This window comes from Macrobrachium nipponense, chromosome 49 (genome assembly GCF_015104395.2).
Source record: "Macrobrachium nipponense isolate FS-2020 chromosome 49, ASM1510439v2, whole genome shotgun sequence".
Taxonomy (NCBI): Eukaryota; Metazoa; Arthropoda; class Malacostraca; order Decapoda; family Palaemonidae; genus Macrobrachium; species Macrobrachium nipponense.
In genome coordinates this window covers 8,836,504-8,857,753 of record NC_087224.1, presented here as the reverse complement: position 1 = coordinate 8,857,753, position 21,250 = coordinate 8,836,504, and the positions used below count along the sequence as shown (strand labels likewise).

Genomic DNA, 21,250 nt, shown 5'->3' with positions numbered 1-21,250 from the left:
GTGAAATTCTGGTCCCACACTTCCCACCAAAGCAAAAGGCTATCTAAGGCTATACTTGATATGGACACATCAAAGACGAGATTCTAGAGTCAGAGAGACTGCTCAGACAGTGGTACATAAAAAGCTGTTAATGACTTGGGCTTGAAGTTCTCTGTTAAGTCTAGATTAGTATAACAACCTCATACATTCTCTGCTGGTTCAACGTATTAACAAATAAGCCTGAATCTGTTGTGCCATTGGACCATTAAAGATTTGTTGTCACTGAAAAATGTTAACATGCACAGATTACTGCAAAGTTGCTGCAGGTATTAATTGGAACAAAAGTTAAAATATATACTCCAGTTAATTGTTATTAGTTTTATTATTCCACAAAGCTTATACTTATTATTGGCCTTAATAATGCTGCATAATTATTCCTACAATTTCACAGAAATCACTTATACAATGAATGTCCCTTTAGATAACTTTTTATGAGAGGTCAGCAAGTTCAAATTTATTTCTCAACTGCTTTAGCATATGGGGAAATGTTTTTGGATTTTTGTCAGCACTTTTATTGTCTCTCTAATTCTTATATCATCATCAACACTAAACAAAGTTTTTATTTTAAAAGGTCAGATATCCACCTTGTGCACTTTGTCACAATATCATTCTGAATAGTCTTCACTCATGTACATATTTACTTCATATGGTTCTGGATTTTATAATTGAATTGGTCATTGTCCTGCGCTTAAGTATCTCACAACTACTCCTCATCCACATCAGTACATGCCCTTAATGGCTATACAAGAATAGAAATAGCATGTTCAACCACATATAAAAATTTCACCTCCTTACACTTGTGGAGTTAACATTCATAGCTGTGCAGATAAGTATGCATTACCTAACCTAAGTCACAATCCCTTACACAATACAAAAAAACTAATAAAGTATATATAATTCAAGCAATCCTTCTCAACCACACTTGATATCAGTTGAAAACATATGTTATGCCTTCAAATCTATTCATAGCACATCTTAATTGATAACAATCTCTTATCCGTCTTAGATAACCCTAATTAGCAATGCTGACAACTTCAAAACATAAAACTGAAAAAACTAATACCAATTCCAACTAACAGCATTAGTTCAAGAAAATTTTTAAGACTATACAACCTGAGTAGTGCTCCTAAGATTGAAGACCTAAAAGACTGTAATGCAAATCTAATTCTATAAGGATACTGTGACAAATGAATTGGAGAAATACCTTTGTCTCAACAAATATGATGAAAGAATATTCCTAGATATATTCAAAGTAGCATTTTTTTGTGCTTTGAAGAATTCAGGGTATCATTTAATAACCTAGGTTAGTTACAAGAGTACAGTGTAAATCCGAAGTAAGCTTCCTAGACTCAATGCATATAACAGACTGTACAGGATTTGAGTAAATTATTCAATAGAGGTGCATTTTTAGTAAAAGTCATGCAATACCACTTGCTAATTGCAACGTAATACCTTCTGTAAGACCAAACGAAGAGAGCACTTCTTGGTATGCACTACTTTCATCGCATTTTGTTGGAACTAAAAAGATCGATTTCAAATAAGGTATAGATGAGAAAACATTTATCCAAAAAGATCGATTTCAAATAAAGTATACATGAGAAAACATTTATCTGACACTAATCCACATAAAAATTTGCCCATCAAATACAAACTGAATTTTTTCTACAAAAAATTCAGCTCAAATATTACTTAGAGAGCCAACAATACTACTAATTTTAATATGTTGTACGTATCTATTATTGAAGCAAGACAACTAATGTATATGTATTACACAAAAGCTTCCAAATGAGCTCATGCTATTTTCTAATACATATGTATTACTCAGAAGTTCCAAACTGAACTGCTATTTCTTCATGTCTTCTTGCTAACTAAAAGGAATATGTTCCGACATAAAGTCTGTTAAAGAAGCACCTAAATATTCAAATCAACAACTGGCTTTTGTAAAGGCAATAGTTATGCATATCTCTTTTCAAAGAATTTTAGAATTTGAATCTACCTAACACCATAGACTACTCTGAAAATTAGTTTCTGAGCATTTAACAGTAATGCAGGCTCAACACATTGTTTCCTCTTCATATACAGAACCTTCACAGTTGAGGAAACTTCGTTATTATTACAAATAAAGTTCCCCAAATCACTGTCAGCCTTTCACATAAAAAAAAGGCTAAAAGCTCATTTTAATATCAAACTAGGAAAAGTTAAACTGTTCCAGAGAAAATGTTTCCACAAACATTCCAGTAGGTTACCAATGAAAAAACCATATGCTAATCACCAAAGCATCAGATGAAAGTATTTGAGTAAAAAAGCTTCAAATGAAGAGGGAAAAAAATCAATTTTAAAATGATTGTTGCACTGCAATACTGGTACATATGGTTAAAGACTATACCTATGTAAATCCTACCTTCACTTGGGGCAGACGTAGATGAAGCAGGTGCCGGAGTGCCGGCTGCTGGTGGAGCTTGTGTCGCCCCAGGGCCGAGGTGTGTTGGCTGCTGGGCCACCTGCTGTTGGGGTTGTTGCTGCAGAAATTATCATAATTATTATGTAACAGAGGGATATAATAAAATATGGCAGACTGACTGATTTAACACTAAATCTTTATGTGTAAACAAAAGAGAAAACTGATGCAAAGAGATTTCCACCTATTAGAAACTTTTTTTTTTATCATAATTATACATTAACGTAGTTTTAGTATTTATTTATAAAGTTTAAATCAGCCTTGTTTCCTTTTAAGTTTTTTTTTGGCTTAACAGCCATATGCTTGTTAATGTAAGAGTTTTTGTGTTGTTGAGCGCCTCCTCCTCCCTTGTTTATTTTTGTGAACTATCGTTCTAACGATTGTTTTGTAATTTATTTTTGAGTTACGGTGGGTAGTTCGTAGCTGTACTGTGAACGTTAATGGTCTGCCCGCGGAAGTTCGGGCTTTGGAACGCTCCTTGTCAGACCATCCCCTTGAGCAGTTTTTTGGGATTATTGGAGGACGACCTTTTGGCAGTGTATTTTGGAAACGGCGCTGTTGGAATCTTTCCTCACGACCGTTCCTAGGTGCCTTAGTCACCTGCAACTCTGGCGCTGTAGATCACGGCTCTTCGTTCACTTGCGACCATAGTGTCTGCTTTACGGGGTTCCGCAGAAGCGTATGCTATTTGCGACTTCTTGTATTACCCCTTATTCCCGTCGGAGGAGCCCACGGGAAATTGGTACCGTCGCTGGATCCCGGTACTGATTACGGATTCACCTGCCACTTCTCCCTTCGTCCTTCTGCATTTCTTCAGGGATGTGTGTGAGCGCTGGCTCGTGAGGAGAAACGTAGGGAGGCAATCGCCAGGTAAGACAGTATAGCTGTTATTTCCTTCGAGGAGCCTTATATCCCTTTTGTCCTGGCGATCGTGTCCATCCCTTTAGTAGCAGTTTGGGTGCTCGCTATGGACTCCTAGTTTGACCCGTCTTCAGTTGTTCATCCCCGACGTAAGGATTAGAACTGTCAGTGTACGTGCAGTATATATATTATATATATATACATATACTTTGTCATAGGTTTTACTTGTTTATATTATAAGCTTATTGTTGCCATTATTGCTTATTGCTTATTGGTGGATAGTATTCCATATCTTTAGTTATATGGCTAGGTAGGTAAATTTAAGGTTTTCCTTGTTTTGATATCTTCCACTTCCTTCAGCCTTTTGTTATTTAGGATAGTTTTGGCCGGCATATATTTGGATCCTCACTGATTTATGAAATATTTGTTCTCCTCTGAATTTCTGTTAGGGTTTAGATATTTAGCTTTAGGGTGCCTTGTGGCTCGTTGAGGACCTGGTATTTAGTCCTCTTGATTTAAGCAGTGTTGTTGTATGTATTTTACTTGAACCTGCAAGGCTGATTTAAGTTATTTCTGTTTTGTAATAAATACTGTTAAGTTTTTCTGGAGTGTTTTTGTGCCTACTTTCCTTGAACATGGGTTGCATATACTGTCTACGATCCTAGCAAAATAAAGTACCTAAGAACCTGTACTAGAACCCCAGAGGTTTGTAACAATAAGCTATACTAAATTACAGGTCAGAAAATTATCTTATTGTACAGTATAGTTAACATCATCAATGTAAGTTTCAAAGATCTCAATCACCATATTACTTGACAACATCGATGGATCATTGCTTCCCTTGTACTGTAATTGTTCGTCATGGGGAAAACTGTTTATAATAGCAAATTGTGAAATGAATTTAACAAACAGTGAAAAGACATACCTGTTGGAGAGGATCAAATTCCCTAGAATTGACATTCAATTGCATATTTGAAGGGGTAGCTGCAGCAGCTGTACCTCCAGCGGTATTACCACTCGCATCTGAAATGTAAAAGGTGAAAGTTGGAACTTGTGAAATCCTGTAGGGGGTCCACCCAAACGGGAGACCTCTTTTCATCGTCCTTTGCAGCGTCCATTTAGGCAAAAATTCTTAACCAAGAATGAATCTAGAAATGTGACATAGAAGTCCCATTTGACTCATCTTGATTATGATTAACACTTACCCAAATGACTATCATTTGGCTTTCAAAAGGCAGCTATATTTGCTAGTTTTGGAAGCTAATTGTAATTGGATAAAAATGGTCATGTGCTGCAGAACCTTTACCGGAACATTATTGAGTCACCAACTACCATTTACTTTACCCTCAGTTGTGTTTACATTCAATCTTGCTACCATTTTGACTCCATACAGCTCATTACAGAAATGGTCAGTACCCTAAACAAAAAGCTGACATCTTAAAGGAAAACAGAATAAGCTTGTCTTGGCTTTAATTAAAATACATAAATAGATTTGTCTTCTGAGCTAATGATGGTTAATCTGATGTGGAAAATTATTGAATGGGTTCACCCCAAATATTAAACCTCTGTATGTTCATAATGCAACACTAAATATCCATCCATGTATTTTATGTTTTTATTATATATACTTGAACTTTTTCTCCAAAGTCAATACAGTAGTAAAATTAGTTAGGTTTCAAAACTACATCATAAAAAAAGATGAAAACTACAAAAATCTTAAAAATGTATATGAAATTCAACTAGAGGATTTTTTTTCAAGACATAAGTCCCCTATGGAATTAAGTAATAATTTCTGTCAACCACTGCATGAAGGCAATGACAGCACCTCCTTCCTAACATACCCTGAACATTCACTTGTATAAGTGACAACTGACGCAGTAACTGTCACATCGATAAATCTTAATCTACATTCAAAACAGGGTTAAACTGAAGCAAAGAAAAAAATAAATAAAATTTAAAAAAATGATAATATTCATAATAAAATCATTTGGATACTTACCTACTGTTAAAGTTAGCTTTATCAACACACCAAACGGCGCAAAGAGAAAGCTGTCTTTAACACTAGGTAAGATGCATTCCAAATGAATGACTTTTACACCTAGCATTAGATGAACTACTTCTGTCTACAACATCAAACATGGAAAAGGATGGAGCACCACCAACCTGCATCTGCAACAGGAACAGTAGTGGGTAGAGGAACTTCTAGACCATCAATCAATGATGTTAGACGATTTCGAATCTCTTGGAGTTCTTTCTTGATGGCATATGTCTGAAAGAACAATTCATCCTATGTACAAACAATAACAGAAATTACACTGACAATACCTGGTTACTATGAAGCTGAACATGACAGCAGCTTTACATATCATAGAATTGCTGTATCACTGAAATGAAGAAAATTTAAAATAATGACCTGATAAGAATAAACATAGATGAAGATCCTTTTATATTCGATGTTCTATACAGAACTAGAGGTACTAGGGTTATTCTACTATCATTTTTAGTTATCTATATCCACATATTTCTATAGTTTCCATTTGCTTTTATCCCTTTATCAGTAAATAACAGAACAGATATAATATAAAACATCCATGCTTTTGCAGAACTTGGACTCACCAAAAAAGTTTATTCTAAAACCATCAAAACACACACAACCTGATGTTTATTAAACAAATGATTAACTGAACATCTGCCTAACAGATCTGATCAATTTTATCCATGAATTGACCTTTATAATTCAAGATGTAAATTAAAGTGAATGTGTATAGTATTTGCATACCAAAAATATCACAATTTTTGGAAGTAAATTGTATTTTTCCCAACTGCTTGTCCGATGGTTGGGAGTCCAGCCCGACTGGAGGTAAACATATCACTTTGCTTTAGGCCCAGGAACAGAGTGAAGGGTGGCATGAGGTGGGACTATATGTAAAAGACCTCAGGTTTGTATAGTTAGGAAAAATACAATTTACTTCCAAAAATTGTGATTTGTTCCGACGCTTAATACAAACCCTCGGTCCTTTACATAAGGTAGGCTCACTTATTGGTGGGTGGAATCTGAGTCTTGTGAACATACTGGTGTTCGCCCTCCCTGGTCGTAAGAGCAAAGGGGGGAACCTAGCCTCTGTCCAACTGATTGGAGTATGCACTGCAAGATCAGTTGTCAGACCTCTGGACCAATTCATAAGGGGGAGGCAAGCATACCTCTTATGAATAGCAAACAAGAACTAGGTCCTATATAAGAGCCAAATATAAAGTATTGGGTTTGTCTCTCGCTGGTGTCCGCTTCCCCCTTTGTTAGTGAAGGGACGGATAAACGCTTCTATCCCTAGTGAAAGGGATAGAATGGAGCTCGGTAACGTAGCTAACCTAAATCGTCATCCTGTCCAGCGTGGTGACGACCACTACCCTCTGCCCGCAGGGAGAGGGAAGAAAAAGAGGAGGAAGAGAAGCCAGTCACAGTCTCATTCACTCTCCATTCAAGCAGTCTCACAAGGATGAGATGCTTATCTCATCCTTGAGAGACTTGGTAAGCTACAAAACTTGTTGAGCAGCAACCACGGGTCCCAAGGAAAATGTGTCCAAGGACCTGTGGGCAATATCCCGAAGGTAGAAGGAGGCGAAGGTGGTCTGGTTGGACCACACCCCTGCCTTCAGCACCTGTGCAACGGATAAGTTCTTGCGGAATGCATGGGTTGGACCAATGCCTCTGACTTTGTGAGCTCTCGGACGAAGGGTACTGGTGTCGGTACTCCTGTCTGAGTCGTATGCCTTCCAGATTACCTCAAGAAGCCAGAAAGAAACAGTGTTCTTGGACACTTCTTTCTTGGTAACCCTGGTGCTAACGAAGAGGCGTCGACACTCAGGCCTGGGGTGTTGAGTTTTCTTCAGATAGTGCTGTAGCACCCTCACAGGACAAAGCAGCATCTCATCCACATCATTATCGATGAAGTCTTCCAGGGAGGGGATTGTGAAGGACTCAAACCTGGCGTCAGGGACCGAAGGGTTCTAAGTCTTTGCTACGAAATCCTGGACGAAATCGAAGGAAAGGCCATGGAGTTCTCCTACTCTCTTTGCCGATGCCAGGGCCAGCAGAAAAACTGTCTTGAGGGTCAGATCCCTGTCTGATGACTCTCAGAGCGGCTCGTAGGGTCTGCGAGTCAAGCTCCTAAGGACGAGTGTCACATCCCACCCCAGGGGCCTGAGTTCTCTAGGTGGGCAAGACCTCTCGAAGCTCCTCATTAGGAGTGATATTTCCATGGAGGTGGAAATATTGACTCCTTGCAGTTTAAGGACTAGGGCCAGGATGGCTCTGTAGCCTTTAACTGCAGAGACAGAGAGGAGCTTCTCGGCGAAGAAAGATGAGGAAATCCACTACCTACTGAAGAGTGGCTCAGAGCGGACACCAACCACAGAAGACGGACCACTTTCCCTGGTACACAGCTGCAGAGGACTGTCTGAGGTAACCAGCCATCTCTGTTGCAACTCGGCAAGAAAAGCATCTCGGTCGCAAGAGATGGTGGATAACAGCCAGCCATGAAGACACAGGGAATGAACTGCTTGGTGGTACCGTTCTACGTGCAGTTGGCACAGCAAGTTGTGCCATGGGGAAATCTCTCGCGGTGCCTAGGAGAGAAAAGGTAGCAGGTCCGGATACCAAATGGCCTGGGGCCATTTGGGTGTGCCACCAGAATCATCCGAAATTTGCTGGTGATCAAAACACTGCTGATCACCTTGCGAATCAGGCAGAACGAGGGAAAGCGTTCACTACGAAGTTGTCCCACGGGTGTTGGAACGTGTCCTCTGCAGCTGCCTATGGGTTTGGCACAACTGAGAAGAAAACCTGAAGTTTTCTGTTGTGCCGGGTGGCGAACAGATCCACTACTGGATGCCCCCATAGGTTGAAGAGCCTTTCCGCCACGTCTGGGTGTGGAGACCATTCGGTCCCAATCGCCCGATTCTGGCGGCTGAGCGTGTCTGCCACTACATTCCTCTTGCCTGGAATGTATCTGGCTGACAGCTCTACCGAGTGAGCTACGGACCACTCGTGCACCTGCATCGTCAACTGGTGCAACGGGTGGGACACTAGGTCCCCCTGTTTGTCGATGTATGCCACTGCCGTGGTGGTGTCGCTCATCAACACCACTGAGTGTCCCATCAGTCGTTCCCAGAACTCTTGCAGTGCGAGGAACACAGCCTTGAATTCCAGAAGTTGATGTGAAGGTGCATGTCATGATGGTTCCACTCTCCTGCAACCAGCAACTCTTCCAGGTGTGTGGCCCAACCATCAGTTGATGCGTCTGAGAACAGCAGCATCTCCGGAGGGGGAGTGCGCAGGGCACTCCTTTTAAGAGGTTCCTGTCATCTAGCCACCAGGCCAGGTCCTCCCTTACTTCCTCTGTGAGAGGAACCAGGAAGGATTGTGGATCCCGTGCCTGTGACCAGCACTCCTATAGTCTCCACTGAAGAGACCGCAAGTGAAGACGCCCATGAGGGACTAACTTCTCCAGTGACGACAGGTGACCAATCACGACTTGCCACTGCTGAGCTGACAGTTCCTGTAGGGACAGGAACCATCTGGCTTCCTCCCTAAACCTGCTGATCCGCAAGTCTGCGGGGAAGACTTGTGCTGTTACTGTATTGATCAGCATGCCCAGGTACTTTATCCTCTACTTGGGCTCGAGATCTGACTTCTTGAAGTTCACCACGATCCCCAGATCGCGACAGAATTCGAGGAGTCGATCCCTGTCCTATAGCAACTGCGAGCAGGAGCTCGCCAGGACCAGCCAATCGTTGAGATACCTCAACAGACGTATCCTAACTGAATGGGCCCAAGCTGACACCAGAGAGAACACTCGCATGAACATCTGTGGGGCGGTTGAGAGACCGAAACAAAGTGCCCTGAATTGGTACACCGTCCCGTCGAGGATAAAGCGGAAATACTTCCTGGAGGACTGGTGGATGGGTATTTGGAAATGTGCATCCTTCAGGTCCACCGAAAGCATGAAATCGTTCACCCTAATGGAATCGAGCACTGAGCGTGCTGATTCCATCGTGAACCGAGTCTGGCGAATGAATCAGTTCAACGGAGAGATCATCACCGGTCTCCAACCGCCCGTAGACTTCTCCACTAGGAAGAGTCATCTGTAGAAACCCGGCGACTGATCTCGCACGATCTCCACAGCTCGTTTGCTCAGCATGGTCTTGACTTCTTCTTGTAGTGCTACGTCCCTGGCAGAACAGGGAACGTACGTCTGAAGGTGGACCGGGTGCGAAGTGAGGGGTGGCCGCAACTCGAAGGGTAGTAGGTATCCCTCCCGAAGAACATCCACTACCCAGGTCTCAGCTCTGTAGTGCTGCCAAGTTGCCCAATGGCTCGCCAGGCAACCCCCCCCTTCCAGCAGCAGGTGGGGGGGGAACGCCGTCCCTAGTATTTCCATCTCTTTGGCTTCTGCTTAGCAGGTCTCCCACAGGAGCAGGAGGCTGGGGAGGAGGGAAGAGCTAGCCAAGCTCCGAGGCTTGGCCGCAGTTGCTCAAGACTGGCCAGAAGTCTTCGAGACTGCCTGGTGTACTAGACGGTCACTGTCCTCAGTGCAACGCTTTTCCACCGCAGCATTCACCGTCTTCTGGGGAAGAGAGAGGAGGAACCCAGCAACGGTCTGTTCCGTAGACCCAGTGTCACCTCTCGACCGGCCGCTCTGGTTACCCGAGCCAGGACAGAGTCCCGTCATCTCAGGACCAGGTTGGCCCACAGGTTGGCCGTCTGGTGGGCGAGGTAGGATATGGCCCTACCTCCAGAATGGCAGTCTCCCAAACGCAGTCTTCCTCGGGAACGATAGCTCCTGAGGAGGCTGCAACTCAGGATTCTATGAGGGACCACAGATCCAGTCAGGAGACGGCCTGGAAGGCTGCCATGGCAGTCGCTTCCAGGGTTGATGCCTCTTGCTGTGAAAACCAGAGGTTCTCAGCCAGCAGGTGATGGACAGGCACCCCTGGAGTTAGCCTAGCTATCTCCGGGTCAACCTGCTTGTTGGCAACGGGTCCACTGATGGCCCGTAGAAACGCCGCTGGTGAGGCAGAGGAGGGGGAAGCAGCTTGTCCGACCTGCTGGACCTAAGCGAATCCTCTTGTCCAGAGATGAGAGCATTCACCTGGCCCAGCACACCATCGGCCAAGGTGGACCGGGGTAAACCCACCGTCGCATTGGGTTCCTTCTTGGGACCCCAGAACGACTCCAACCTCAATGGAGGGTCAGAGGGAGCTATCACCGATCCTTCCCCGAGGTCGTTGTGACGACGAATCAGCGCAATGACCTCTGTGAAGGACCTCTGTATCTCGGGGGTGATCCATCCAGGCCAATCCCCTTCCGAAACACTCTTCCTTCAGGAGGAAGAACCTCACCAGACCCCTCGTGGTTTCCTGCAACCACTTGCGCGTATGACCTGCTAGGTCCAAGGACCAAGCCAGGATCGTAGGCTCTTGTGGCGGGACCGTGAGGAGCGCACTCCTTGCGGTCACTCCTGCTTGCCTTGCTCCTCTTGGTGTAACCCGAGGAGGTTGAAGGGACAGGTGATATAGACCTGATGCTCCTACCCTGCCTAACAGCAGAGCCGGGTGGCTGGGAGGACTGCAGGTGATCGCTAACCCGTGGTGGCGATCGAGCTACAGGTCTGGACCAGCAGTCTTCATGTGGAGAAGTGCTGGACCGAGGGCGGTAGCATCTGTCTCGTGTCAAGAGAGGTGCTACCAGTCGTGCGAGCCATTCGGTCCTGGTGGGAGTGACGGTCTGGTGACTGGTAGTGTCCGCTCATGCGGTGAGAGCGACCACCGTCCTCTCGACGCGCCAAAGTACTTGGTCCAGCCGAGGCTGGACCTGGTGACTAGGGGGACCTCTTCCCAGCCTCAACACGTGGACGGTCTGGTGGGACCATCATGTAAACCCTGGGAACCAGGGAATCGCCACGAGAGCGATCGCCGGCCTGACGAGAGTCACCTGAGCGACTCTTGCCAGCATTCCACTCCAGGCCTGGTCCTGACAGTGAGCATGCACAACGGTCTGCACCCTGGCCGCATGGTCACCGGTAGGTGACTGTACACTCGGGAAGGCCCGCGAGCGAGCGGCCGAGACGTTCCTGGTCCGGAGGTGGAACCTCTGGAGCCTGGAGCAGAAGTCCCCATCATCTTCCCTGGGGAAGGAGAGACGGGCTCTGTTCCCGAAGGAGGGGAGAACCAGCGGAAGACCCACCACCTGTCCCGCTGGAGCGGTCCGGCGGGATAGACCCTTAGAAGTCTCTGTGTGAGACTTCTTGGGAGGGGCGAGGCCACCTTCTTCTTCCTTGGCTGGGGGGCCTTGGAAGTCGAAGGGGAAGAGGCAGCAGAAGACGACAAAGAAGACGACGACAGAGAAGATGACGACACCTTCCTCTTCCTCCTGGACTTCTTCTTCGCCAGCTTCCTCAGGACAACCGACAGGTCCTCCATCCAAGATGGAGCTGGGGCAGTTGCGGTAGCAACATGGCCCAACAGCACCTGTCCGGAGGAACCTGCGGAAGGAGCAGCACTACCATGGGTAGGAACAGAGACAGCAGGAACTGCCACAGGTACTGGTGGGCGGTCAAGCGGGGAGCTCTTCAGGCACTCAAAGTCAGGGGGCAGGGCGAGGACAACAAACCCTGGTGGCGGAGGAACCATCTCCTTCCGCGGCACATAAGTCAGCGGGGCTTGTACAGCGGCTGAAGGGGTTACCAATGTCACATGCTGCATGTACACCAGATGCGGCGGTGCGGTATACCCTGGTGTTGAGAGAGCAGAGGTAGTCATCGTCACCATCCCTGTGTCATTGGGGCCACAGCCAGATGATGTAACAGCCCCTGGATACTGGAAGTGCCCGGAAGACTCGGCGAGCGCCACACCTGCTGAAGATCTCCACCCGCGGAGGCAGACACACCTGGGGAAGCATCAGTTGGGTTAATAGGGGGGGGTTCCTGTTCGCTCAGAGGGGGAAAGATCCCACCCTGAATGGATCGAAGACCCCGAGTACAACTCCAGGTCGGGGTGTCGTGTTCCTTCCTCTGCGCTCGACAGATCGAGCGTAGAGGCGGAATGGGACACCTCCCCCGAAGGGGAGAGAGCCATACGTGGGAGCTGGCTAGGAGGGAAGAAGGAAGACGACGTGTCTTTCACCAGAGGTGTCGAGGGAGAGCTTTTCGACGACACCTTGGTGACTTTACGTGGTTTCCTCCTCTTCTCAGAGAGCTCCCACTGCTCCTCCGACCAGGATACAAAAATCACAAGGTACGGCCAGAGAGCATTCACGCCCTTGGCACCGCGTACACAAAAAATGAGGGTCCACAGAATCACTGGACCTGAATGCCCCACACTTACGGCCTTCCACACCAGGGCACTCTCCAGCTGGATGAGGGGCAAGGGGGCTTCTCCACTTCGTGGGCTTGGATGTCTCCAGCGATGCAAAACCACAAATAAATAACAAAAAGAATAACAAAGTACTTACATTGCACACACACTAAGTAATACACCATGAAAAAGTGCAAAAGTAAGTAGCTCAATGTTGAACATCAACGAAAATCTCATGACAAGAGGCGGGCAGAGAGGCGAACACGTCTACACCTGACAGCAGTCGAAAGCAAAGTGATATGTTTACCTCCAGTCAGGCAGGACTCCCGACCATCGAACAAGCAGTTACTACCAAACGACCGGTCCAGCTGGCGCTGAATAGTAATTCCTTATGTAAACGACCGAGGGTTTGTATTACAGTGGGGCCTCGTTATCCACGGGGGATAGGGCCCAGAACCCCCCCGTGATAAGTAAATACCCGTGTTATCCTGATACCCCCCTCAAAAATTGCTTAAAACTGCCTACTTTAATAGTTAACCCACCCAAGACCACTATTCCAATGTTTATAACTGCCTACTTTAGTTCAAACACCAAATATGTTTTCAACTATCACCTAAAACTAAATTCAAGACAGTTTTAAAGTTATTGTACAAAATTAGCCTTAAAAAATAAATGTAGTATATGTACTACTGTACATATGTAGCCTACTAGCCTAGGGATTACAGCTAGAAGCCTACATACGCATGGTGGGCCTCTTTTTTTTTTACAAGGAAAGAGAGGATGAGTGGTAAGAGAACTATCAAAATATGTAAATCATATGGGTACTCACCAACAATCTATGTTGATAAAAGATGGCGACGATTTTGCAGTGCAATCCAGTAATATAATAACGATAATGCTACCAACAGTATGCAGCGAAACATCTCTTCCCTTCGTCACAACACGTTAATACTAGTATATTCCACGTAAAAATCTTCATCTGACCTTTAGGCGTCTTTCCCATAAGAGTAAAAGAATCAGGGCTTTTGGATGCCACATAATTAACTCGTTTATATGGGTACAATTTAAAGAACGCGCCGCACACCACATCTCATAACAACAACAAACAAACGTTTGTAGGCCAGTGTTGCCAACTGGGAATGGCAATTTCTTGCTAGATTTTGTTCCATAAAAGGCTAAAAAAAAATCACATACCGTATATACTCGAATAACGTGCAATCTCCCATATCGTGCAACCCCCTAATTTTCACCAATAAACAGTGGTTTTGTGTTTTGTCATGTATCTCATGTATCATGCAAGTTCATAAGGTTGGTGGTTTAGCCTGCTAATGGCCGAGTCATTCAGATGTGTGCTGATGCTAGTCAATTTACGGTAATTTTCTTATTAATCTCGAGAATTGAATAGAAAATCTCAAGATTAAAAAAAAATCCCAAGATAAAATAATTGTAAAAATAACACGCCTTGGAGTCCTTAATCATTCTCTCTCTCTCTCTCTCTCTCTCTCTCTCTCTCTCTCTCTCTCTCTCTCTCTCTCTCAGGAATAAATATGTACGTACTGTAATTTGCAGTAAATGTGTAGACATTGTGTGCGTGTTTAAAAAATGTGCAGTACACACACATTCCGATGTTTCGGTTTTTGGAATTTTTCAGATTTCGGAAATGTGAGGTCAGATGCATAATCAAACAAACACCACTACTGCAGCAAAAACATTTTTTCCCTTTATGTTTTTCATTATTGTTATTTATTAATTACAGTTTATTTAAATAAATATTAATATAATACTGTTAAATGAATGTGAGATAATTAAGATCACCTATAATAAAATAGTGGGACAATTAATACCATATGTTCACTAATAGGTATTATTTTCAAAACAAACATTCCGTAAAACACAAAAATATATGTACATAACAATCAAAATATAATAATGTTTTGCAGTTCAACTTGTGAATTTTAACAATAAGTATGACTATATGTATAAATTATTTTACCATCGATCTTGAAGTTGAAGAGTCGTAAAATTTTGAGGATGGTCCGGGAAAAGGATTTGTACTTTGTGATTACGTATCGCTACAACACCATGTGGTATTTTCATACCACTATATTGATGACGCATCGCTACGACACACTGGTGTTTTTCATACCACTATACGTTAAAGTTAAAAACATGACATAGAATCGACTTTGCGACTTCGTTTACTTTGATATTTTTAACGATACAATAACTATCATTTGTACTACTAAAACCATCTTCACATAAGTAATTTTTCGTAAGATATGTGTTGTTGCAAAAGCTAGCTTATACATAAAAGGCTTTATAAAATTTAAGTCATCTTAGATATACATATGCACCCAAACTCATTGTGGGGAAATTTACTACTGTTTCCTCGGATATTGAAATACTTTAGCATCATTCAAACACTAATAATATAATGCATAAATACTAGGCTATACATATTTACATCGTATACAAATACTACATACAGTTATATACACATACTTTTATATACAAAGTTAACAGTTATATACACATACTTTTATATACAAAGTTAATCATATGAGTAGTGATCAGACGACAGCTGTGCACTGGACTACGTACGTACTACTTGGAAGATAAAACGAACAAAAATTTTGTTGTTGTTAGTCGCCGGGATAGATTAACATTTTTCCAGAGATTAAAAAGCTGAATTTTGTTTTGAAGGTATGTCAACCGCGATATTATATTATTGTTTTCACGAAGGAATAATTATATAAAGAAAATTATTGAGTAATTTTTGCCGTCAGCAGTCAGAAAATCACGAACATGGTAACGTTCAAACCTAGTGCCATCCATGGCGTATGTCTATAAATAGAACAGAAGCAGAGGGCAGTCATTGGATAACAGATCTCCATGGCTACCAACAAACCAATCAGGTGTTAGTTATACTACTCTGTAATTTCTTAGAATGAACGTTTACACACACGAAGCTAACGATGATGTATGTGTTTTGCATACAGTACGTAGTTTTAGTTTTTATTATTAGTGTAAGTATTTTACTGATTTCATGAAGAATAGAATGATTCCTTCTCATTACTTTGAATGCAAAATGGCTTGAAGATTCTTCCGCAAAAAGAAGAGAAAAAAAAAATTCCTTAGAAGATGATACCTATTTACTAACGCGGTTGACATACCTTCAAAACAAAATTCAGCTCTTTAATCTCTGGAAAAATGTTAATCTATCCCGGCGACTAACAACAACAAAATTTTTGTTTGTTTTATCTTCCAAGTAGTACGTACGTAGTCCAGTGCACAGCTGTCGTCTGATCACTACTCATATGATTAATTTTGTATATAAAAGTATGTGTATATAACTGTATGTAGTATTTGTATACGATGTAAATATGTATAGCCTAGTATTTATGCATTATATTATTAAAGTGTTTGAATGATGCTAAAGTATTTCAATATCCGAGGAAACAGTAGTAAATTTCCCCACAATGAGTTTGGGTACATATGTATATCTAAGATGACTTAAATTATAAAAGCCTTTATGTATAAGCTAGCTTTTGTAACAAGACATATCTCACGAAAAATTACTTATGTGAAAATGGTCTTAGTAGTACAAATGATAGTTATTGTATCGTTAAAAATATCAAAGTGAACGAAGTCGCAAAGTCGATTCTATGTCATGTTTTTCCTAAACACGTTGACTTAAAGGAGAACGTTATTTTGGTTTTTTATCACTGGCACAAACCCATAACAATGCAGTGTATGTATGATAATTCTAAACTATTATTCACTACCAAAATAACGATGATATTTTGTATTGAAAATTAATGTTACGTATATTCCAAACATTATTACTACGTAGCATGAATAGTACTATAAAAATTTCGAAAGATAATCTTGCTGTGAACGCTACCATAATTTGATTTTCATATACGTACGTACATTTTGTCAGCTGGCTGGCCTCGCATAGATAAAATTGATTTCACTGATATGGAATTACTCCACGAATAGCCTTTTTATTATGAAGATATGACGATAATATATAAGGTAAAAAATGCTTTTATGTATTTCGTTTACGCTTCGTCGCCAATAACAAACAGCAATACTTACGATAATCTATGACAAATAGCGTTTGTATGACTTCATTGTTCAGGGCCTCGCATAGATAAAATTGATTTCACTGATATGGAATTACTCCACGAATAGCCTTTTTATTATGAAGATATGACGATAATATATAAGGTAAAAAATGCTTTTATGTATTTCGTTTACGCTTCGTCGCCAATAACAAACAGCAATACTTACGATAATCTATGACAAATAGCGTTTGTATGACTTCATTGTTCAGAGAAGTTATATACGAATACTGCCAAAAAAATAATGAAGTTCGAATTAATTTTAGCCTTAATGTTATTACTACTGTAATATCACTACCACTACTATTAAAATTTCTAAAAGTTTATCAAAACAAAAAATGTCGCTTTGAACGCAACCGTATACATAAACCATTTTCGTACGTAAAGGTATATGCTTACATTTTGTGGCTGGCCACTCCGACGATAAGTTGAGTGCAATGATGTGGAATTATTCTTCGAATAGGCTATTTATTATGAAGATATGACTATAATATATATGGTAAGAATGGTTTTATTACCTTTATTGTCAGTTAATATCATAATGTGAATGTTTGTGTATGTTGGTGGTTATAGCACTGCAACTACGCTTAGCCTACCAATGAACGTCGTACATAAACCTTGAATAGGCTATTTATTTCGAAGATAGGACAATAATATATTAGGTGAGAATGGTTTTATTACCTTTATTGTCAGTTAATATCATTATATGAGTCTTTAAATGAATGTTGGTAGTTATCGGACCACGGCCGAGGGTTAGCCTACCGAAAAACATCCATACGCAACACAACAAACCCGTGATGCAGCGATTCATACCAGTGATGTAACATGAGAAACGGTCCAAGAAAAAACCCGTGATTAACTGGATCCGTGAATACTGATCCGTGAATAAGCGATGCCCCACTGTACATGTCGGAACAACTTTCCTTAGTCTTTGCATACCTAAATCAATTCTGACATTAAGAAACAGAAACTAGAAACTTGACAAACTCACTGTCATATCAGGTCGCCGTGGTTTTGATTTTGAACTGCCCGAGAGCAAAATGGTTAGTCGTAAAATGCGGCTGCACTGGATGGCAAACGATAGATCTGATGTGTCGAAGATAGTCACCAAATCTCCGTCTTCATCCTGAAAGATACTCATGATTACTACTGACAGACTGTAATAAAATTTGTAATAACTTCTGAAAGATGCAAATGGATGGACATAACTTTTCAAACCATGCATAATTAAATTCATTAGGTTTAACTGTATTGCATAATAAAAATAGCATTTGGTACATATTTAAGCTCATTAAATCCATTTGTGGACCCCCCACTGCACTGGCCTCATGGATTCATCAAACAAGAGTTGGAAATTGGTGTAAAATAAAGGCAGGTAACAAGATGGCTGTAGCTGACCAGATGCTGCAAAGAATCTGTAGTACTTCCCTACCATTGGTAGTTTCAAAAGGTCAGTATTTTGCTTTTTCACATACCAAACTATAAATGGATAAGATTGGCCCCAGTCCTGAGATAAGTTAAACTTCATGTGACATTACATTCACTGTAGAGGATAGACAACCAAAACAATCTTCTACCTTATATTTAAGGGTGATTTCATCTTCTGGGTCCAATGAACACCTGAATACCCTCTGCATCATGAGGATCAACTCGTCATACGTCATGTCCTCATTATGAATTGGAATTCGTCTGATGTCATCGCCCAGCTGAGCCTGTGGATGAAAAGAATAGTTACAAATTCTAAGTTATAAACAAACCTAATGTAGTACGTATTTTCTAGTAAATAATCAAAATAACTAACTATAGGAAAACACTTTTCACCAAATTCATACAACTGAGATTGATTTACCTTTTTTTTGTTAGTCCCTAAAATCTTTTTATCAGTAACCATATCACTGAAACACCCAATCACATTGCAATAACTTGTATGACGAGTCATGGAGCTTAATTGTAAATTTTGGTAAACAGAATTATGCTTAAATACAGTTCAGTATATCTTAGTTTAACCAGACCACTGAGCTGATTAACAGCTCTCCTAGGGCTGACCCAAAGAATTAGATTTCTATTTACGTGGCTAGGAACCAATTGGTTACTTAGCAACAGGACCTACAATTTATTGTGGGATCTGAACTACAGTAGTATATCGAGAAATGAATTTCTAATCACAATAACTAAATTCCTCTGGTTCCACACTCAAGGAGCGAACTTGGGCTACCATATTGATAAGCGAGCAAGCAACACACTCGTCCAATGAGGATCCATAAGTAACAGCCTTGGCTCAAGTTGGTGACAACTTTCAATAAGGGACTCTTTCAAGATAGTGAACTTTTGCCAGTTCCAAAGTGAAAACTGTTAAACTTGAATGATAGGCTACCTACCAAAATTTCTCAAATGGAAATTCACTCCAGGAATTTTACTTCCACTAGAATTCATTCAGGTGTTAGTTTTTGCAAGTAATAATCCTGCTAATAGATAAAATTAACCAAGAAGAATACTCTGGCCATGGTAAATCTGACGTACCTGAGATACTGTACACAAGATCATCTTTGATACGTACCGAATGTATTTAAATTTATTAAATTACTGCAATATTTACCTTGATAATCAGTTTGCCGGACAAGTCCAGGCCGCTATCACTGCTGCCAGCCCCACTCATGTTGCTGGCTTCGATGCTAATCTCCTCCTACTTGAAAAGAAGCCCGAAGCACCGCAGTCCCAAACTTCATGTATACTGTAGGTAAAAAGGAAAAATAAAAAATATCAGGAGTCAATGGTGTGGACAATACAATCCTTTAACAAGAGGGTCTAAAATTATCTTCACTTCCCTTCTTTCATGTCCCTGGTTTACTGTGTTGAGACATCCAATAACTGACGTTGGTGTGTCTGCGTCTGTCTGTCACTTATAACTTGTCTGTCCGCTATTGTTGAAGTTTTCTTTATTGCACTACAATTTCACTATATACAGTATCATTAAGGATTAAGGACTTCAAAACTTCATATACCTGTGCTCTACATCACCTACAAGTGATAAAAATTCTATATTTTACATAGTGAATCTTAGGGTCGCTCATTGGGACTGAGATCTCTCTCTGCTCTTGAGAAATGACAAATTTTTAATCAATTTGTACTTTTCATAGCTAACAAACCTGAGGCCTTAACAATCGAATAAACTCTGGAAACCGGTTGAAACAATCAATGATTGTATAGCAAGGAATCTGCGAGATCTGGCGACTCATGCGTATTCGAGGTCGTCGGCCATGCAAGCAACTTGTGACGCATTAGTCTTTCCTCCTACAATGCCACATATAGCAAGCTAAACTAGGCCTCTCCTATGGTAGGCAGTTCAATTTGGAACAGACATACCTAGCCTAAGGTAGGGTTTAGTTGTGAACAGCTGGTTTTCAGGCATGGCCTAATTTCAGGTATTTATAGTGTTGTCATCTTTTGATTAATGGCTTATATGGTAAATCCTGTCTGCAAAATTATGTCAGAAATTACTAGCAAAATTAGGAGTCAGATATTATTGGCAATATTAGCTTATGTCACAAATTATTGGCAATATTAGCCAGTCAGAAATTGGCAAAATTAGCCAGTCAGAAATTAAAAAAAAAAAAAATTTATGTCAGAAATTAGAAGCAAAATTTTGTCAAAAATCAGTAGAAAGTGGCAGGTGGTCAGCTGGTATTTCATAATCATTCTTACTTTAAGCCGTGATGCCATTTTAAGTGATTGGGTAAACTTTACATTAGTTGCGCGGCCTGATTCCCACCATGTCATAAGTTAGGTTAGGTTAGGAAGATCTCCTCTGGATCTACAGGAAAGGTCATGGCCATTTATGTAAGAAGAACCTGTCCTAGTCGACGATTAGCGGGAAGCAGCCAGCGCAGCTAAAGTTTTACCAGTGATGGCTCTAGTAGTCTACATCATTTAGTCATTAAGCAGTACGAATGAAGCAATAAATTGCACATCTGTAGAGTTTCTAATTCATTCTAGAAAACTCCATTTCCTTTTGATACACAATTACTTTAAATTCAAGGTCCTGAACAGCCGTTAATTATCTCTCCATCAAGGACACTCGAAAAATGACATAACCTAGGTACCTAGGGTAAAATACCAAATGGCCGGCCTCTAACATTGCTTGACAGCCTTCTCAAACTTCAGAAGTGATGGCCTCAATTTGATAATTGGGAGAAAAAACTGACTTGGTGAGGAAAGTAGGTCTCAAGGTGTTGCTTCAATGGAAGGTGGAGCTTGACTAACGTCTATCCTGGGTTACAGGATGTGTTAAAGTACTTTATCGGAAAGGTGGTCGCGCTACGGTAGAGGCCGGCCATTCGATATATTACCCTATTACCGTATGAATTTAAGGACGTACCTAAAGCAAACACTAGATGAAATAGTTAACTAGAAATTG

The 21,250-nt window shown here is 41.5% G+C and overlaps 1 protein-coding gene across 5 annotated transcripts in view; it reads right to left on the bottom strand.

The window, feature by feature from the left end:
• Positions 1 to 21,250, bottom strand: part of LOC135205309 (protein TFG-like) — a 35,842-nt gene that overhangs the window by 14,119 nt on the left and 473 nt on the right. For 2 of the 5 annotated variants that reach the window (XM_064235733.1, XM_064235735.1), the window contains exons 2-8: positions 19,433 to 19,567; positions 18,414 to 18,548; positions 17,828 to 17,962; positions 5,522 to 5,627; positions 4,284 to 4,381; positions 2,441 to 2,558; positions 1,492 to 1,557 (exon numbers count right to left, since the gene is read on the bottom strand). In XM_064235733.1, the coding sequence (XP_064091803.1) occupies positions 1,492 to 1,557; positions 2,441 to 2,558; positions 4,284 to 4,381; positions 5,522 to 5,627; positions 17,828 to 17,962; positions 18,414 to 18,548; positions 19,433 to 19,492 (718 nt within the window). In that variant the 5' untranslated portion in view covers positions 19,493 to 19,567. The remainder of the gene's footprint in view (positions 1 to 1,491; positions 1,558 to 2,440; positions 2,559 to 4,283; positions 4,382 to 5,521; positions 5,628 to 17,827; positions 17,963 to 18,413; positions 18,549 to 19,432; positions 19,568 to 21,250) is intronic. The other 3 variants (XM_064235734.1, XM_064235736.1, XM_064235737.1) reach the window with 3 other exon arrangements.